At 43.7% G+C, this 21,229-nt stretch overlaps 2 protein-coding genes across 2 annotated transcripts in view; one reads left to right on the top strand and one right to left on the bottom strand.

The window, feature by feature from the left end:
* Positions 1–11,071: 11,071 nt before the first annotated feature.
* The window catches only part of mRpL32 (mitochondrial ribosomal protein L32), a 10,159-nt gene continuing 1 nt past the window's right edge, over positions 11,072–21,229 (bottom strand). The window contains exons 1-4 of the mRNA XM_068364754.1: positions 21,038–21,229; positions 19,454–19,705; positions 16,511–16,653; positions 11,072–11,317 (exon numbers count right to left, since the gene is read on the bottom strand). The exon at positions 21,038–21,229 is cut by the window's right edge and continues 1 nt beyond it. Of these exons, the coding sequence (XP_068220855.1) occupies positions 11,192–11,317; positions 16,511–16,653; positions 19,454–19,705; positions 21,038–21,125 (609 nt within the window). The 5' untranslated portion in view covers positions 21,126–21,229 and the 3' untranslated portion in view covers positions 11,072–11,191. The remainder of the gene's footprint in view (positions 11,318–16,510; positions 16,654–19,453; positions 19,706–21,037) is intronic.
* Positions 17,312–21,229, top strand: part of qless (decaprenyl diphosphate synthase subunit 1 qless) — a 70,896-nt gene continuing 66,978 nt past the window's right edge. The window contains exon 1 of the mRNA XM_068364753.1: positions 17,312–17,596. Coding sequence (XP_068220854.1) covers positions 17,591–17,596 — 6 coding nt within the window. The 5' untranslated portion in view covers positions 17,312–17,590. The remainder of the gene's footprint in view (positions 17,597–21,229) is intronic.

Raw genomic sequence — 21,229 nt, 5'->3', positions numbered from 1 at the left:
AGACCATGTAGGTCACTGACCCTTTTTGCCGAGGCCAGAGCTACTAGGAAGACGGTCTTAAGGGTCAGAAAGTAGTCTGAGATCCTATTTAAGGGCTTATAGGGTGGACCCTTCAAGGAACTTAAGACCAGGGAGGTGGAAAGGTCAACCCCTCCCAGTCTACAGATGAGGCTCAAGGCTGATCGATAGCCCTTAATCGCTGAGACTGAGAAGAGCTTTTCCTTCCTGAGGTACAAAAGGAAGAGAGGGATCGAGTGGAGACACGCCTCACCCTCTACATCAAGCTGCAAACACTCTCCATCTTACTTGGTAGAAGTTTGTGGAAGATTGGCGTAGGTGCCTGGACATGTGGTCAGCCACTTTCTCTGAAAAGCCTCTGCTTCTGAGGATTGACTGGACAGCCTCTTGGCGTGAAGTTTCAGTAAGGGAATTCTCCCGTGGGGGACACCACTGTGTGGCTCCATCAGCAGAAGGGGTTCTGGAGGAACAAACCTTGGAACCTGAACCAGCAAGGAAAGGAGGTCTGCGTACCATTCTCTGCTTAGCCATGCCGGAGCTATTAGGGTTAGCTTGCAGTTCTGGGAGGTCCTGAGTTTGTTGATCACCCTTCTCAGCAGGCAAAAGGGTAGAAAGGCGTATGCGCCCAGGTTGTCCCAATACTGTTGAAGGGCGTCCTGGATCGCTGCCTGATGATCTGGAACTAGTGATCCGTAGCGGGGAAGTTTTGCATTCAGAGAAGTGGCGAACAGGTCTATTGTGGGGAACCCCACAAAGCTATTACTGCCTTCGCTACTCGAGGATCCAAAGACCATCTGCCACTCAACACATGGTGATGCCTGCTTAGTTGATCCGCCACGATGTTTCTCTGACCTGGAATAATCCTGGCTGTGAGAGAAAGTGACCTTCTGCCCAGTGGCAAATCTGTACCACTAGCAGACAGAGGTCTCTTGCCAGCGTACCCCCTTACTTGTTGATGTACGAGATGGCTGTGGAGTTGTCGCTCATCAGCACGACCTTTCGTCCTTGTAGATCTTCTACAAAGTATTTTAGGCCTTTCCAGGCTGCCAAGAATTCAAGTTGATTTATATGGAGAGTGTTCTATCGGAGTCCAGACTCCTGATGCTAACGGGAACCCCAGCCCCGTAGCGATGCGTCCGAAAAGAGTTTCAACTTTGGATTGAGGCTTTGGAGGGGAATGCCCTTCTGGGTATTCTCTCTGGCTGACCACCACTGAAGATCTTGTATCACCAGAGCTGGAACCTCCACTGGCAAGAATGGGGAATCGTTCTTTTGGGACCAATGGGTCTTCAGATGCCACTGGAGACTTCTCATTCTTGATCTTCCGCCTGGAACTAGTTTTTCCAGGGAGGAAAGATGGCCCAGAAGACTCTGCCCCAACTTGGTTGGAGGAGGCAGTGGAGACAAGAGTTGGGCGATGGATTGTTCCAGTCTCAGAAGTCAATCTTCCGAAGGGAATACCCTTCCTACTTGGGTGTTGATGGACATACCCAGATAGTTCATGACTTGGGTTGGAATCAAACAAGACCTCTCTACGTTTACAAGGATCCCCAGATCCTTCCAAAGGTCGAGAAGCCTTCTCAGGTGATCCAGAGCTTGTTCCCTGGACGAGGCCAGAAGTAGCCAGTCGTCTAGATACCTTAGCAGGCGTATCCCGTGCTTGTGTGCCAAGGAGGAAATGAGTTAAAAAACCATTGTAAACACCTGTAGGGCGGTCGAGAGGCCGAAGCATAAGATTTTGAACTCGAAGCTTCGACCCTGAACCAGAAAGTGTAGGAATTTCCGAGTTGAACGATGGATCGGGACTTGGAAATATGCGTCTTTTAAGTCTACAAATGCCATAAAGTGTCCTGGACGCACCACTTGGATCACGGAGGCTGCTGTCTCCATTTTGAAAGGAGTCTGCTTCACAAACTGATTCAAGGTAGAGAAATCGATTACTGGTCTCCAACCCCCCCCCCCCGAAGCTTTCTCTACCAGAAAGAGGCGATTGAAAACCCCTGAGGAGGTGTTGGGGACCTGTTAGATGGCACCCTTTAGAAGCATGCTTTGGATCTCCCGACCTAGGGCTTGCTGTTTCCTGCGATTCCGAGGGACATGGGAGGACGAGATCGGAGGAGGAATTAGAGGAAGAGGAGAGCCTATGAAGGGGATGTGGTACCCCCAACGAAGCATCATGTTGGTCCATTGCATGGCCCGCCATAGCTTTCCACCTCCTCCAACTCCCCTGCAGGCACCCCCCCTACGCACTGGAGGGGGGGAGCCGAGACCTTATTTCTGTCTAGGGTTCCTCCCTCTGCCTTTAGCCTTAGGAGGAGCCGACTTTCCTCTGCCCATAGGTTTGGCTACAAAGGAGGGGCAGCTGAGGCTCTTGGCTGGGAGTGGAGCCGCGGTTGTGGGCTTAGGTTGTGGAGTTGGCTGCTGTTGCATTGTGCGAAAGCAGGCAGCCTTTTGCATCGCGGTGTCCTACGTCTCTTTCCTCCAAGTATCTAAGGTAGAGGAAACTGCTTGTTTAGTAAAGAGGAGAGGTTGTAGAAGGTCCGAGTTTCTCAAATCTGATCTCTCGGCCTTACCGATGCTCCTATGAAGTCTGTAAGCTGCTGATTCCCTCCTTTTGAGGACTCAATTGCCCCACATGGTCGCTGTTGTAGCAGTTAGGAAGCCTCTTCTCTTGGCCCCAGCAGCTAGGACTTCCTGTAGGGACTGCATGGAGTTTTGGTTTGACAGGTCCTCGTGACTCGCTATGTAGCCGTCTGTATCATACCACGTGTCAAACCAAAATAAAGCCTCCAGAAGGGACATTGAAGCCGCTTCCATTGCCGAGGCTTCTGTGGCTGTGAAAGAGACTGGAAGAGTAGAGTGTCTCTCCGAGGAACAGCCAGGTGTGAGCCTTGCCGTGAGGGGATCCAGGGTCAGAGGAGAAGGGTTGGCGCCTCTGACCTTGTAAAAGCGCTTTTGCCTCGTAAACGGGAATTGTAAAAGTTTATGGGATCCCAGAGACTTCAAGGAACCAGTTTCTCCTGAGACTGCCTGCAAAACCTTCCTCAGACGGCCTGCAGTGTGAACAGACCGGCGAAGTTCAATTCTGGTCTTAGGGTTCGGTGGAGGACGACATAGCCTGTCTAAAGCTGGAGCGTCAGTATGTTCTAAAGCTGGAGCGTCAGTATGTCAAGGAGACACATGTAGATCACTGAGGCCTGAGATATTACACATAGTTCTTGAAGCCCTCATTAGGGAACCAGGGAACCGGGTGGGTTGGCCTGTCTGAAACACAAGGGCGAGGTGATTGACCCCGCAAGAGTATGACAGGAAACTTGCGCGATCGGGAAATCGAAGGGCGAGAACGCTCTTTCTCTGATGACACGGAGCGAAGGTGAGGAAAAGTGCTCTTTCTGACTTTCCTAGAGCGATCGGAGATCCTCAAACTAATATGTGAAGGAGAGGGTTCGAGGTCAGCGTGCGCTTTGCCCCTGGCCACGCTCCTGGTGCGATTAGGTGAAAAATCGTGGGAAGAGCTTCTCTTAAGGGAGCACTTATTACGCTTTGGAGAGCTCTCTTGTAACGAAGAGCGAGAACGTAACGTAGCACTCTTTTTCTTGAAGCGCTTAGAGCGCTTAGGTGATCCCTCGCGAGGGGAAGAATATAGCGAGGCTGAACGATGACGAGAGGAAGCGCTCTTCTTAGGTTTGTGGCGAGAGCGCTTATAATCTCGCGGCGAGACATCTCGTGAAGAGACAGAAGGCGAGGAAGAGCGAGAACGATAATGTCTCTTTCAATGACGCCTATCTCTCCGGTGAGAACGTCTGGGCGAAGGAGAGCGAGCTCTCCTTTTCCTCTTCTCTCTCTTTCCTTCCTAGCCTCCGAAGAGGGCGAGGAGAAGGAGGGGGAGGTTTTGCGATGTCTACGCTTGCGACGTTATGATTTTGTAGAAGCGCAAACGGAGTGCGAAGTAGTCGCCGCAGGAGCTAAATTACTACATCCACTGAAACTTCCGCGGGCGCCGACTGAGTTGACGGGAGGTTGGTGAGGTCCGGAACTCCCGAGGGTTCCAAAACAGAAGGGACCTGAGGCACTACCATGCCCGCGAGGAACTGATTCCGTACTTCCTCCAAAGAAGAACCAGGAAGTCCAAGGGCAGGCCATACCGCTCGTACATGATCTGGAATGTAAGCGGTTACGAAAAAATTCCCGGTGGCGGAAAATATTGCCCCACTGGGGGAGGCAACGTAATCCGCGTGACCAAGAGGAATGGGGGTTAAATCAATGGTGCCACTCTTCCTCGACTTAGCCCCTGAGGAGGGAGGCATGGAAGAGTCTGAAGGAAGAGGCCGAAGAAGAGGCCCGAGACTCCTTACCTTTCGATGGCGAACCTGGAGGTAACGAGTCCCTCTTGAATTTCTTCTTCCTCTTCTCGAACTTTTCCCACTGAGAGGGCGACCACTCTACATACTTGGCAGGGGGAGCCTTCAGAACACCTATGACCTCTGCATGTAGGGGATAGGGAATGAGGATCCACCTCCGGCGGTGACGTAAAGGTGCCACAGGATTTTGGGGGAACCCCAGGACACTTCCTCATAATAGAGGACATCATATCTAACAAAGAAAAAAGAAACAGAATTAATAAAAAACACAATCAAAGAAAGGAGCAGCGGTGTTAACGACCTTGTTAAGGTTTTTCTGCTGTACTTTTGAGCTCGCGCTAGAATATCTCCTATAGTAAAGAATGAGGGTTGGTATCAAGTGTAGGAACAAACGTGTTTTATACCCATAGTTTTCATTTTCACTGTAACTACCTATATTTTCTCTCTCCTGTTATCTCTATGTACGTACTATGAGGTTGTATGCAGTATTATTACATTTCTGGATTTGTCAAATCTGATATGCTATTTAATATTCAGGAAAAAAAAAGATAAAATTAAATATTTATCATATCCTAAATAAACTACATACAAAAATTTTGAGTTTTCTTTGCCTGGTTTTATCAAAAAAAAGAAAGCTTGTAATAATCACAATGTAATGGTTCCAAAATATTAATAACTGCATATGACCCATTATGCAGATTAGCATGAAATAGGATTGTAACGTTGCCCAACTGACAAAGGGAATTACAGTTGTTATTTCACTACAGTGGGTGTAACACAGCTCAAGCCTCTTCCTTAGAAAATCCTTTCCATCCATAAAAATTGAGGTAGTGCAATCAGTCATGAAACTTAAGGACATGCAACTGCTACAGTACTTTCTTCCAGTAGCCCCAGGACATCTGCGACTAGGTCAAGCAAGGCAAGATACCAGTCTTCTTGTGGTCTATAATAAGCAGTGAGAATCATAAAGGTACTTGAGCAACAGTTCCAGGCCATCCACTGTCTTGGCTTAGAGTGCTCTTACTTGAGGGTACACTCGGGTACATACTTCTATCTTATTTCTCTTCCTCTGGTTTTGTTTAAGAAATATTTATTTCAACGTTGTTACTGTTCGTAAGATAATTTATTTTTCCTTGTTTCCTTTCCTTACTGGGCTATTTTCCCTGTTGGAGACCCTGGGCTTATAGCATTCTGCTTTTCCAACTAGGGTTGTAGCCTAGCAAGTAGTAATAATAATAATAATAATAATTGGAGAGGGATCTCTGGTAGTGGTATCACTCGCCCCATTTTTAGTACCGACACCCTTTAGGGGTGAGCGAGCTGGATATTTTCCTAGCATTCCATGCAACTTTTTTCTCTGGTATATTTAGCAGTATTTATACCTTTGAAATGGTGCTTTAAGGAGCATTTCACTGGGCAACACAGGTTCCTCACCCAGAAATAGATTTTTCCTTCGTCAAAATCCCTTAATAATCCCACCCGAGGGGATAGCCTGTTATTTCTTGACGTTACAAATGGGTCAGTCATTAGGTATGCAGTGATCACCACTGTGTTTTGCCCAGCTAAAACTTTGCATTACCAACTGGCATAGGTCCTTTGAGTGGGTACCTTTCTAGATTTTGTCTGATGGTGTGTGCCATAACCACAATTACAAAACCTCGTTCTTAACTTCGGAGATATATTCAAAGAGAACTGGTATCCAGTCGATTAAAATTGATCGAGGTGATAGCCAACCTCCTGGCAGAAGCAGGGAACACTATTGCTACCACTTGCACACTAATTAACTTCTTATGGTTTGGCCTTAGTAGAGAGCAGATGTACTCCATTTTCTGTTCAATGGTTGTTATAACTTTTTCTTTTTCTCATTTCAGGTGTGACTGCACTGTTTTCTGAGGATGCAGCATATGGGTTTGTCTGAGCAAGCCCAGCTGTATTTATACTATGTTCCGGTCACTATTAAAGACGGATCATCACTACCTTTGCCCTGTGTGCAGAAGACACTCTTGCTTAAAGGAGTCTCCTGGCGGCAAGTGACAGGAGTGGCTATTCTCCCAGTAGGAGATGTTCGTGGGAGGAGGGAGGAGTCGAATAGAGATTCTTCTTCCTTGACCTCTACCTCAAAGGCCAAAAGACCGAGGTTAGAGCTTACTCAGTCTTAGCTGGTGGCAGCCAAACTGTACCCCCACCCATCTACGTCTACGTAAGTGATAGGGTCAGTGACAGTTCTCCCTTTGTCAACGGAAGTCCCTCGGCCTTCGACCTCCCAAACTTAAGAAGGTAAGGATTTAATTATGAATTGTGATTTCGTCTTAGTGACCTGGGAAGGGGGTTTAGTGGATTATCCCCAGCTAGGGGCTGTGAACTGGGAAGGGGGTCTGGGGGATTATCCCCAGCTAGGGGCTGTGACCTGGGAAGGGCTTCCGGGGGCTGTGACCAGGGAAGGGGGTCCAGGGGCTTGCCCGCCGGCTAGGGTCTGTGATCTCGGAAGGGGGTCCGGGGGTTTGCCCCGCCTAGGGGCTGTGACCTGGGAAGGGGTCCCCCCAGCCAGGGGCTGTGACCTGGGAAGGGGGTCCCCCCCCAGCCTGGTGCTGTGACTTGGGAAGGGGGTCGGGGGCTTGCCCCCAGCTAGGGGCTGTAACCTGGGAAGGGGGTTTGGGGGCATGTCCCCCGTCTAGGGGCTGTGACCTGGGAAGGGGGTCCGGGGGCTTGCCCCAGGCTAGGGGCTGTGACCTGGAAACGGTCCCCCCAGCTAGGGGCTGTGACCTGGGAAAGTTTGTGACCTGGGAAGGGGGTCCCCCGCAGCTAGGGGCTGCGACTTGGGAAGGTTTGTGACCTGGGAAGGGGGTCTAGAGGCTTACCCCCCAGCTAGGGGCTGTGGCCTGGGAAGGTTTTTGACCTGGGAATGGGGTCTGGGGCTTGCCCCCGGCTAGGGGCTGTGACCTGGGAAGGGGGTCCGGGGGCTTGCCCCAGCCTAGGGGCTGTGACCTGGGAAGGTTTGTTACCTGAGAATGGGGTCGGGGGGCCCTGGCTAGATAACCTGGGAAGAGGGTCCGGGTGCTTGCCCCCGCCTAGGGTCTGCGACCTGGGAAGGGGGTCCCCGCCCCAGCCTGGGGCTGTGACTTGGGAAGGTTTGTGACCTTGGAAGAGGGTCCGGGGGCTTGCCCCCAGCTAGGGACTAAGATCTGGGAAGGGGTTCCAGGGGCTTGCCCCCGGCTAGGGGCTGTGACCTGGGAAGGGGGTCCAGGGGCTTTTCCCCCGGCTAGGGTCTGTGACGTGGGAAAAGGGTACGGGGGTTTGGCCCGGTTAGGGGCTGTGACCTGGGAAGGGGGTCCCCCCCACCCTGGGGCTGTGACTTGGGAAGGTTTGTGACCAGGGAAGGTGGTCCGGGGGCTTGCCCCCAGCCAGGGGCTGTGACCTGGGAAGGTTTTTGACCTAAGAAGGGGGTCTGGGGGCTTGCCCCAGGCTAGGGGCTTTGACCTGGGAAAGGGTCCCCCCAGCTAGGGGCTGTGACCTGGGAAGGTTTGTGACCCAGGAAGGGTGTCCCCCCCCCAGCTAGGGGTTGTGACTTGGGAAGGTTTGTGACATGGGAAGGGGGTCCGGGGGCTTGCCCCAGCTAGGGGCTGTGACCTGGGAAGGTTTGTGAACTGGGAAGGGGGTCTGGGGGATTATCCCCACTATCGGGTCAGGGGGCTTTCCCCCCAGTAGGGGGTCTGGGGGCTTGCCCTCTGCTAGGGGCTATGACCTGAGAAGGTTTGTGACCTGGGAAGGGGGTCCGGGGGCTTGGCTCCGGCTAGGGGCTGTGACCTGGGGGGGGGGGGGCTGGGGGCTTGCTCCCGGCTAGAGACTGTGATCTAGGAAGGTTTGTTACCTGGGAAGGGGTCTGGGGGCTTATCTCGGCTAGGGGCTGTGACCTGGGAAGGGGGTCCGGGGGCTTGGCCCCCGGGTATGGTCTGTGACCTGGAAAGGGGGTCCGGGGGATTGCCCCAGATAGGGGCTGTGATCTGGGAAGGTTTGTGACTCGGGAAGGGGGTCCGGGGCTTGCCCCCGGCTGGGGGTCGTGACCTGGGAACTACTAGGTTAAGTTAGGTGGGTTTGTTAGGTTCTGTACCCTTTTACAAATCTCAAATGTGTTAGATAATCATGTTTCGCCTATTTTCTGCCACTTACATGATCCATATATTTTTCCAACTGGTTATCTTGTTCTTATTTTACATTTCTGACCATTATTATTGCTGCAAATCACTCGTTTATGATATTTCCCCACCCTAAAAACCCCGGTTTCCCACTGGGGTCCCCCATAATTGTCTTTACATAAGGGGGTCCAAAAACTCATGAATGGGTGGTTTGTCACAATAATCAAGGTCAGAAATGCATAAAACACAAGATAACGAGTAAGAAAAATATATGGTTCATGTATTTGGCTAGGAATTAAAGTATATATTTACCGGAACATCTTTACAGGATGGATCAATACTTTCAAACTTTCTTAGAAAATGAGTCTTACGTTCAAGGTTTTCAAACTTTCCTAGAAAACAGGCCTTACGTTCAATGTTTTCAAACTTTCCTTAAAAACAGGCCTTACGTTCAATGCTTTCAAATTTATCTAGAAAACAGGCCTTACATTCAATGTTTTCAAACCTTCCCTAAAAACAGGCCTTACGTTTAATGTTTTCAAACTTTCCTAGAAAATAGGCCATAAGTTCAATTGTTTCACTTAACAAAAAGCTAGGCCTTACGTTCTCTTTTCAAAATTTCCTAGAAAACAGGCCAATGTTCGACTAGGTAATGTTTAACTGGAAAAAAAAATAGACCCTAATTAGGCAGAAATATGTCACACTTCAAACTTCCTTTAAATGGCTTGAATAGAAAATGAAGATTCTTGCGACTCACCTGAAAAAACCAATAACGTTTATTTTCTTACACTTAACTTCTATAAAGAATTCTTATAATACTCCTGATGGCTTATTTGAGCAAGCAGGTTTATTATACAAGTGAGAAAACTTAAAAAAACTTATAAAATTTTACCAGACAAGGACACCAGAAAGAGACATTCCAACAAGGATGGTAAAATTACACAACTCTAAAGTACAGTATTTTAAAAGTAGTGTACAGAATACATCTTTATGTTAAACAGGCTGACAACCTAATTCTCTATTTTAACTTTGCTACAGATCTTAGGATATTTTACATTAATTATTCGTTGTTACTCATATTCAGCTTCTTTACTTTCCTCCATGGGCTATTTTCCCCTGTAGGACCCTTTGTCCTTCCAGCATCTGGCTTTAGCAAATAGGGTTGCAGTTTAGCTAGTAATAAAAATAATAATAATAATAGTAATGATGAAACTTTAATTCATTTTAATCATAATAATGTATAAGAGAGAGAGAGAGAGAGAGAGAGAGAGAGAGAGAGAGAGAGAGAGAGAGAGAGAGAGAGAGACTCTCTCTGGCGAAATCTAACTGAGGGCCTTTGCGTTAATAAGCATAGAAGGAGACCATCTCTGCTTTTCGTCAATCTTTCTCTCTAGCGTCTTTAGAAGAGCATACTACGGTATATATTTTCATGACAACTTACGTGTGATGTTTCTGTAATTATTGCAATCATTCAGTTCTACTATAATTGCTATTTTCAGCAACACGCCTAGCTCCTATTTATCATGTTATGCCTATTCTACAAAATAATCTTGTAAGTATTCTGGGGGTCACTTAATTTTTGGCCAATATCATCTCACAGTTATTCCATCTTCTGATTTTTCAATGACAGCTTTGACTTCCATCACACTGAATTCATTCATGGACACATTAATGTCTTCATCAGCTTCAAGTATATCAATCAAATTATTCCCTTCATATCTCCTATTCATGACCTCACTAAAGTGTTCATCCAACATTGCCTGTCTTCACCTTCTGTTATTGTAACAGATCCATCTCTTTTTGATGGGTATATGCTTTTTCTTTGCCACCATAGAGATTTCATTAATAATGCTATGAGCAATTCTTACACTATAGCCACTCCCTGAATTCATAACTTTGTCAGCCTCATCTGTTTTCCTGTCTAAATATTCTCTCCAATCATTCCTGATATTTCTTTTGACCTCACTATTAATACTGGAATACTTGGCATTGTCGCTAAGAGTGCAAATCAATTCCTACATTCAATTGCAAAGTTTCCAGTGCTCATCTTCTAGAAGCTTAATCGGTATCAAACCTAGGTATGCTATCTACATTTCTGTTGGGTGCTTTCAGTTTTACTTTCAGTGTGGCAATGAGGAGCTGGTGATCACTGCCAATATCTGCCCCTCTAAATTTCTTACATTTTTCAGTCCTCCTTCTCTCTTTATTAATGGCTATGTGACCTGTTGGATTTTTGTAATTTCCACATGGTGAAGTTCATTTATATTTGTGGATGTCCTTGTGCTGGAAAAAAAGTACCCCCTATAACAAGATTGTTTGTTGAACAAAAACATAAAATGTACTCCATTTTCATTTGCAACTTTGCCAAGACCCTCAACACACATTACATTCTTTATACTTTAATTATTCCTTCCAACTGTAGCATTGAGGTCACCAATGACAATTTTCATATCTCTCTCTGGGATTGCATTTATTAAACTCTGCAGTTCTTCATAGTATGCATCTTTCTTTTCTTCAGGGAAATCATTTGTTAGTGTATAGCACAAATATCATACAACATTGATATCTTTTCTTTTTATTTACAAATTACTTCTAAATAACATTTTAATGACAGAGTTAACTAGAGAAAACTATGCAATTAATATAAACATGGGTAACTCCAGGTGGCCAAAGGGTAAATCACCCTAAAGAACTATTTTCTTTCAGGGAAGATGAATCTTCTGATGGCTTTACATTTGATTTCTGAGTGAGTCTGCGTGAAAACCACTTTGGTCGATCCTTAGGAACCTCTACAATTTGCATCCCCTGAAAAAATAAAAATGACAAATTTTAAGAGTAATTTGTATTTTTTCTAACTATACAAGTCTTTCTTTACTTATATGGAGTAAAATAACAGTGAAGGCTGGCATACAGCAGTTAAACTTTTTAAAGAAGTGTATACAACAGGCAGGGTAGTTACCCTGATGGCCAAAGGGTGGCTACTGCCACCCTTCTAGCTCCCTCTAACCTCAACTGAATTGTAGCCGGAACTTATCAAGGATGGTGTTGGGAGGAAATTGAGTAAAGAACATGAGTTTGTAGTTAGGAAAAACACAAATTACTTTCAAAATTTGTCATTTGTTCCTATGCGAATACAAACCATTTGTTCTTTACTTATAAGGAGACTCGTCCTTAGGAGGGAGAAAATCCCCGGTCCAATTGGCTGGAAACTAACCCGAGTCTAAGGCTTAGCATTAGATGCAACAGCCTGAAATCTTACACCTCATGAACCCAGATTAAGTTGATGGTAATTATGGTCCGTACAAGCAGAGTGAGGCAGGATTAGAGCTGAACTTTGCTGTGGTGAACTAAAAGGGACACTGTATTGCTAATGAAGAAGTAATAAGTTTGCTTTGTTCATCATATTTTCTCTTGTAAGAAATGTTGAAAACAAGACTCAAGAAAGTTTGAAACAACCTGTAACTGAAAACAAGTGAGCTTCCTACCTCCAGCTGGTGAAAGTTACGATGCTGTGCCTTAAGAGAGGGGAAGAGAGAAAGGAAAAGAATACCAGACACTCTTCACTTACATCCTACACTAAGACATAACCTCAGCCCTCAATCTGCATATACTGGTCCTGTTAAAGATCCAAGGATGCTAGACCATCTGCTGAGCAACGACTTCAGGACCTGGTGTAAAGGTGTCCATGGTCCTGCGAGTCGCAGTCCACAGGTAATGGGCTGTGAAGGTGGTCTGTCTCTTCCAGACCCCTACCCTAAGAACCTTTGACACAGAGTTTCTTAAAGGCCGAGGAGGTAGCAATGTACTTCCCTGTATTGTATGCTTCTGGCAGTGATACGTAAAAAGGAAACCCTACGAAAACTTAAGATATGTTACAATGACTCTTTTAGATACCTGATGGGAATAGAAAGGTTTTCGAGAGTAAGTGGACACTTTGTTTCTTTAGGGATACCAACATTTGATGAATTAGTGAGAAAATGTATTGTAAGTTTGTTTCAGAGAGCAAAGAGTTAAAAAAACCACTTAATTTGTGATAGTTTTAAAAAATCATTAGTTTTTAAAGAGTGGTCTAAACACATTTTCTGTGTTTAGACCTTTTGTTTTACTCCTAATATATTTGTATATAACTATTAATTTTATTGTAATATTTTGTATATGGCTCTACAGCTGAAATAAAGAATTTGAATTTGAATGCCTCTAATGTTGTGGGCCTTGACCCAAGAATCCGCTACTGAGGATTCCAGGGGCCGGAAAATAACTTCCCTTAACCAAAAGGAGATGGTATTCATCGTAATATTCTTGTTGGTTTTCCCTGTGCTTACAACCAAATTCTCTAGTCAAAGTCTGCTTATCCTGTTGCATTTAAGATAGCTTCTTAATGCCATAAAAGGACACAGTAAAAGCTGATCAGGATCATCAGTTGCCTCTCAAAGACTAGATACCTGAAAAGAAGAGCACCTTTGATCCAATGAAGCAGTATTTGGAGTTTTCACAATAAACTCAGGGATGAAAACTAGAGAGATGTCCCTCTACCCGCTTGAATGGGTAATGTCAAAGGATAGCCCATGTACTGTAGTTCACTAACACGCTTGGAAAAAGCCAAGGCGAGAAGGGTAGAGTGGCTTCGAGCGGATGGATACTCCTCCCAAGGCACCAACCATAGAAGACAGCCCACTTGGATTGGTAGACTGATGCTGAGAATTTTTGGAAGTACAGACATCTGTCGGGATAGTTTCCCAAGAAAAATTTCTCTCAGAGATGCTGGCTAACCTCCATGAAAACACAGGGAAAGTACAACACTGCGTTGTGGAAAATCCTGGTGAGAGGCTGCTTCACCAGATGTGGAAGGTATGCAAGTTCCCTGGGAAACTCCACTAGCTATTGTAGGAGTTCTGGAAACTGCTCTCGGTGCAGCCACATCGGGGCTACTAGGGTCAACGAAAGGTTTGGCATTTCTCTTACCCAGTTGAAAACTCTTCTCTATAGGCAGGAAGGCAGAAAAGCGTAGACGTCTAGCCCGTCCCATGGATGTTAAAAGGCATCTTCAAACGTTGCTGCCAGGTATGGGTCTGGAGAACAGTTTATCAGAAGTTTTGCATTGAGTGAGGCGCTGAACAGATCAATGCTTGGAGAACCTCAAAAAGTCAAAACTCTTGAAGATATATCTTCTGTTCTTCTGCCAGGGATGAACTGGGTTGAGAGTGAGATCACATTGTCCTCCGGCCACTGTAGACTCTCTATTGTCAGTTGGCACAGCAGATGGGAGACTGCCTCCTTGCAGATGTAGGACACCATAATAGTATTCTTGCTCATCAGAACCAGCTTCACTGGTTCATCTCCCAAAAATTTATGTGCTGGAGACAATCTAGTTCTGACCACTCTCCTGATCGTAATTGATAGTCGAGGTGCGCCCCCAGCCTTAGATGGAAGTTTCTGAACTCCGGGGGGAATACTGCCAATGGAAACCCCTGCTTGAGGTTTAATTGGTCCAACCACCAGAGAAGGTCTTCCCTGGAGTGGGGTCCTACCTGGATCAACCTCTGGGGATCAACCCGATCCTGAAACCAAGATGTCTTCAGGTCCCATTACAGGTTTCTATTACGGAGTTTAATCCCGGGAACCATGCGCCCTACTGATGTTCAATGTCCCAGCAACACATGCCATTAATGAGTTGGAAGAGAAGGTTGTTGAATTAAAAGGAAGGCGGTGCAAAGTAGTCAGGAAATTCTGTCTTCCGATGGAAAGACTTTCCCTCGGTGCAAATATATCTCTATTTCCAGGTAAACTAGTAGCTGCGTTGGGGATAGGACAGACTTCTCCAGATTTATCACAATCACCAGATGCTGACATTATTCGAGAAGCCTGTTTTGATAGTCCACAAGAATATCTACTGAGTCTGCAAGGATCAGCCAGTTGTCCAAGTAAGTACAGTAGCAGACAAAATCCATGAGTTTGGGCTCAAGATGATACCAGTTTGAAGACCTTCACATAGACCTAAGGGTCCATCGACAGGCCAAAGCAGAGGACCTTATATTTGTATGCTTTCTGTCTACTACCACATGCAGCAACTTCCTGAACAACGGATGAATCGGGATTTGAAAGTAGACTTTTTTCAGATCCAGAGTGACCTTTACATCCCCCAGTCTAACTGCTAGGACGACTAGATGCTCTCTCCATCTTGAAGTTCAAGTTCAGAGCTGAGCGGTTGATAACTAGTCTCCAGCCTCCAGACACCTTCTCGAAAAGAAAGTTGACTGAAGACACCTAGGCTCTCGTCGTTGACATTCTGAAGAGCTTCCTTCTCGATCATCATCTGGACTTTCTTTTGGAGAGCACGATGCTCTTCTGAGCCCTCTGCACATGATAATGATGTTACTGGAGGAAGAATTAAGGGCATGGGGAAAGCTGATGAATGGGAGGTAGTACCTGGATTGCAGGACATGGATGGTCCAGTCCTTCGCACCGAACAATTGCCACCTCCTCAAATGCCTCTGCAGGCATCCCCCACTTGTCCGAGATGGGGGGATTGGCGATTCAAATGGTGATTCTTCCTCTTACATTACCCCTTTTTCAAGGGTGATGTTGTCCTTGCCTGAATTGAAAAGGATGAAATTGCTTCTTAAGGATAGACTGAGTCTTCAGCACCTTTACTGAGAACCTATTAGGGTAGAAACACAAGCCAGTGGTCTGGTTGTACCTGAAGTGGAGGGTTGAGGCTGCAGGGTCTGACCGACGAGGTGACTCCGGTGGGTGAAGACTTGTGGAGGAGCTGGTAGGAGCAGGCGCACCGTTAGGAAGATGGCATCGAGTTAGTGTTCTGACGATTTTTTTTCCAAAAAACGATGAAATTCCTCCCCTGATGACAAGCCTGAAATACCAAGTGAAGGACACAGCAGTTAAAGGGCATCCACCCTCTGTAAATCAAGAGAGGAAGAATTTTTGTTACTAATTTGAGGAGGAGGCAGCCACTTTGCTAGGGGAAGCGATGGAGCCTCCTTCCCCCAGAGGTTAACCAAGTCAGACAACCATCGCTTTTACTCAACTGTCTGACTGGGGAAGACGGCAGGAAAGAAACGGAAGGGAGAGTTCTGGGGAAAGAAGAAGCAGGTCGGGACTTCACAGACATCGAGGAAGACCAGACCCCAAAGGCGAAGAATCCTTTTTAGCCTTCCTCTCCTTCCTCCTGCTAAACAAAACCCACTGGGTGGATGGCAACCCCCTACATTCCTCACACGGCGAGACTTCAGAAAAAACGGCCTGCCACGCCCAGCATAACTTGCGAGGATCTACCTCGACGTTCCTCATATGTGACTCACAGATCTTAGACAAGAATCCCGGACATGTTTGCATTATCGCAAGCAAACAGTAAGTACACAGCTAGAAGGAAAAAAAATGTTACTGGAAAACATGAACTGCCAAATTCACAGCCAGAAGAACAAATTCTCTCTGTAATGGCTAAAATTCACTTGAGGTTAGAGTAAACAGGAAGGGTAGACAGGGTAACTACCCTACTGGTTGTTTACACCTCGTTAAAAAGTTTAACTGCTATATTCCAGCCTTCGCTATTATTCTATTCCAGATAAGCAAAGAAAGAATGATTTGCATTCATATATGAACAAATAAAAATTTTAAATCAATTTTCCCACCAAAGCAAAAGTGAAATTTTGAAACCAATTAGGGACACTTGGCACTCACAAAAGCTGGATGCATTACTGTATATAAAAGTTGAATTCCCTTGAAAAGCTAAAAATGTGGGTGAATGCAATAAGTACAAGGGGAGAATATGTTATCAAAGTAAAAACAATTGGAAAACAAGATATACTAACCAAAGGAAATTTAGTCCGAAAGAAAGTTTGAATAGATTGTTACCTAATATCAAACTGACCTAGTTAGACTAATATGAGTAAAACTTTAACATGCCCTTAACACCATGGCTAATCACAAGTGGGATACAGTATATAAAAAAAAAAAGAATGAATACAATTTAAGAGAACATACCTTGTAAAATTTGCCGTCAGCATCAACCTTTTCCCCACTAAATAATGGCAAAATTTCATGTTCTACTGGAGAAAGTCCTTGAACTGCATTCTGGCTTTCTTGCATTGCTGTTGTTATCTCCTTGTTTTTCTGGTAGCAATGAGCTGAAAATAAAAATATGTTCTTTGCTGTATTATTTTTTTTCTAAATGTCAGTTATTACATAGCTATGTACCATGTTAGTTCTTAACGCTTTTACCCCCAAAGGACGTACTGGTACGTTTCACAAAAGCCATCCCTTTACCCCCATGGATGTACCGGTACGTCCTTGCAAAAAAAAAGCTATAGAAATTTTTTTTTCATATTTTTGATAATTTTTTGAGAAAATTCGGGCATTTTCCAAGAGAATGAGACCAACCTAACCTCTCTATGACAAAAATTAAGGCTGTTAGAGCAATTTAAAAAAAATATACTACAAAATGTGCTGGGAAAACAATAACCCCTTGGGGGTTAAGGGTTGGAAATTTCCAAATAGCCTGGGGGTAAAAGGGTTAATGGATACAAATTTGATAGGTACTACACATGTAGTATTTGTAAATGCCAATATTTCAGTCTACTTTTTATGTACAAGTGTAGACCAAAAACTTCACATTGGTATATCATATTAAAATTTATTGTGTATAGGTGAGATACTGTGGCTCCACCTAGCGAGTGCAAAATACTCTATTGCCACTTATGTATCCATGAATCTCTATATCATAACCAAGGAGTTGCCTAGCAAATTCTTTTCTTGTGTTTCTAACAAAGGGCTGTCAGTCAGTGTCACAAGAACCACCAAGAAGTTACCCTATTTAGCCTCGTCTTAATTTATTCATCAAAACTTCTTTAGTGCTTCCAAAAAATGTGTTTTTAGGATTAGTTGGTCAAGGATATACTTCAAGCTTTTGTTTTCAACAAATTCAGTTTGTTTTTAAATACAATACTGACAGTTAATTTTCCCCAATGTTTCTATTTTTCTCAAATACACAGACACCATGTGGTAGTGGGTGACAATTCTTAAAAGTTTTAGGATGTAGTTTTCAGTGTTTATAAAGGTTTTTATATGAAGGTTAGTATTTTCTTTAATTATTTGTATGATTTATATATACATGTACTGTATTTCTTTTCCTCTTTTTTGTTTATTATTATATGCATATTATTAATTCCAATTTATCTGGTTCAAATTGAATGTAATAATTATGTTGTTACAATAATACCTAATATCTTATTCCATAAGTGACTATCTGTTGACACTTCCCAAGTTTAATTCAGATTTGGTATACATAGTAAATATAAAATGTGATTTTAAGGACTGATGGTCTATTCTACCGAAGTAAGATTTACGAATTGAATTAATTGCCTGTCAACAGTTACCGATAACTTAGTGTTAAAATTAAAGATAAGCAGTTTAAACAAATAGGGTTGTGGTGGCCGATGTGATAATGTCCCTGACTGGTGAACGCCAGACTGGGGCTCGAGTCCCGCTCAAACTAGCTAGTTTCTTTGGTCGCTACAACCTCACCACCCTTGTGAGCTAAGGATGGGTGTTTTGGGGGCTTAAGTCTTTTACAGTTTATATATGAAATATCTGTTTAATGTTGTTAATGTTTTTAAAATATTTTATCTTAATTTTTCATTACTTATACCGTTGATTTTCTTACTTCCTTTCCTCACTGAGCTATTTTTCTTGTTAGAGCCCTTGGTACTATAGCATCACTTTTCCAACTAGGGTTGTAGCTTACCTAGTAATAATAATAATAATAACTGAACCCACACAAAGTTTTGCTAAAGGTTGGTCATAAATAATCAACAATAAACCAACATCTTTTCTCAGTACAATACTGTACTTGTATCCCTGCAAACAAGCTTAAAGACTCGTATACCTTTTACTAGAGAAGGAACGCAAATGGAAAATCCCGTAGGATAAGTAAGAAGAGAAGACTCGCGCGACATAAACCAATGTGCTCCTTTGTTGAGCTTTACACGAACAAAACAATACACTCCTGCATCTTTCAACAAGAACAAAGGAGGAGAATGCTTTCTGTTACATACAATCATAGGCTTAAAGTAAAACCAATGATTACCATTTTTTCTATGATTAATTGAAAATTTTTGTACTGTAATGCAGCAAATTTCAGACTACAGTATACACGATACTTGTACAGAGAAGATTGTTGAAACAAAGAGAAAACAGTAGTGAGTAATACCTTTAACATCCTGTTTTCTTTTTCTAACTTATTTTCAATATCATCTACTAATAATGGTTTGTAAATCTCTAGAGATAATGGTATACAAGCCATATTTCAGACACAGAAATTTGTCGGGGTACTGTTCTTGAGCGTGAATAACATGAAAGCCTAATGCTGTACTGTGTATTCATTTTCAAGTAAGATTGCTTCATTGGATGATACCATGCTTGACACTTGAATGCTTTATTTTATCAGAGCACTTGTATTACCTTTATTGTCCTTCCCTAAATATATAATATAAGCTACTATAATCAATTCTTTTTAGTGAGGCAGATTTGCACCGACTCGCAGGGGTGCCCTTTTCGCTCGGAAGAGTTTCCTGCTCGCTAATTGATTGGACAAGATAATACAGACCAATCAGATAGAAGGAAACTTTTCCGAGCTAAAAGGGCACTGCTGCGAGTCAGGGCGAATGTGTCTCATTAAAAAAAGTTGAGTATAGCATTTAAGTTTAAAAGAACGGTAACTCATAAGCATGCTTATATGTGACACCAGTCACCAACAATTTAACCACTTCTAGTATTACTGTAATTGGACTACTGTATCACCAAGGAAAGAAATTCTTGGCTCTTGTAAAATAGTAGCTTGCACTTGATTAAAACAAGTAAACTGAAATAGGGCTTTTAAAATATCGTGTATTTAAATCTAAAAAAAAAAAATAATAATATATTACTCACGGCATAAATATCCTTGCTTATATGCATTACCACAATTGTCACAGGTCAACAATTTCAAAACAGGATACATCTTATTAACGCCTTTTTCACTACCAAACTTCCTGGTCAACCTTCGTTCTCTACTTCTCCGGTCTCTTGGAGCGGTCCATAAAAAACTCTCCTGAAGAGAATTCTCAGTGTCTCTTTCCAAAGCATTTGAATCCTTATCATGAGGAATGTCATAACCAACCCATCCAATATCTTGATGAAGACCTGAAAAAAAATAGAGGAAATACTGAAATTTTTAACATCATCTTAATGTCCTTTTATTGCTAACAATGTTTACCAACAAAATTACAACAAAACTGTACATTAAATGCAACTCGACTGGAATAGTTTTAAAGCTTCTAAAATTAAAAAACTGGTTAACCCTTTTGAAAAAACTACGTATGCAGCTCTGTACTGTGCTTTTCATGCTTTTATTTGCTACCCACAGTACAGTCCTCACAATAAATTAACAATAAATTAACACCAAGCAACCAGCAGTTGTTACAAAGTTAGGATGAATTTATCTCACAAGGGACTAAAGCCACTGTGAAGGCCTAGTGGGAACATCAGCCCTGCAATCACCAGACCCAGAATGTAAAGATACGGCTCCTAGGTTAGGTTAGGTGGGGGAGCCTTGGTTTAAGTGGTGTTCTTGTGTAGGTTAAGGTTAGGTGGTGTTCTTGAGTTTGTTTCCTTTCTAATGTGATTTTTTTCAGTCCTAAATTTTGGAATCTTAAAATTTTTAAAATTAAAAATATAAGCGTGCCCCATTAAATGCATTAGAGTGTAGTTCATTGGGACGGTAAGCTACAGATACCATAGTGTAAGATGGGGCCACAAGGACGTAGCCCCCCTTGCCTGTAGGTAAGTGTACAGCTCCTAGGTTAGGTTAATTGGGGAACCTTAGGTTAGGTGGTGTTCTTGTGTTTATTTATCATGTAAAATGTAGTTTTACATTCTGTCCCACAAAACTACACAGGGAGCCTTTATATATCAGCAGCCGGTTCCTCCCGCATGCGTAGAAAATGAACACCAACTAACCTAATCTTATCCACCATGTCCTTACCTACTTACTTAACAAGGGGGCGGGGGTTTAACGCCCCAGTGGCCGCCATTATATTGCCATATTCTTATTCGGCCGTCATCCTACATACAGCAGGCAACTATCATAAGTACAAAGGTTCCCAATGCACCAATGGAGCCTTTGTATATCAGCGGCCAGTTCTTCTCACGTTGATTAAAGATGGACATCAACTAACCTAAACTTTCCCCCCCTGACCTAACCTACAAGCCGTGTCCTTACCTACTTACCTAAAAACCCCCCCCCCCCTCAGACCCCCTTGTACACTGCCGTATTCTAGGTTAGACATAATAATACATACAGGTGGTCGCTAAGCTATATACACCCCGATTTTTTTTTATTATTAGGAAAGCTTTTACAGTCCTAAATGGAGCCTTTGTATATCAGAGCAAAATGGAGACCACCTAACCTAGATTTCCTCGCCATGTCCTTCCTTACATACTCAGTTAAGGGAGGTATCGCCCCGTTACACTTACCAGGGTAAATAGTACGTAATAGGTTGAATAGACATCTTTCTGTATTCCTATAAACTTGAAAAACTCCTTTGGCAATTAGATCAACCATGTTTCGGATTTGGTACAATCTTTCGATGGTAATTAGACGGCAAAATTTACGCACATTTATGAATGACGTACAACCCGGCCAAGTTGTAGTAATAGTAGTAGTAG

The sequence above is a fragment of the Palaemon carinicauda genome, chromosome 41 (genome assembly GCF_036898095.1).
Source record: "Palaemon carinicauda isolate YSFRI2023 chromosome 41, ASM3689809v2, whole genome shotgun sequence".
Taxonomy (NCBI): Eukaryota; Metazoa; Arthropoda; class Malacostraca; order Decapoda; family Palaemonidae; genus Palaemon; species Palaemon carinicauda.
The sequence above is the reverse complement of the archived record's forward strand: the minus strand, read 5'-3'. Positions and strand labels throughout refer to the sequence as shown.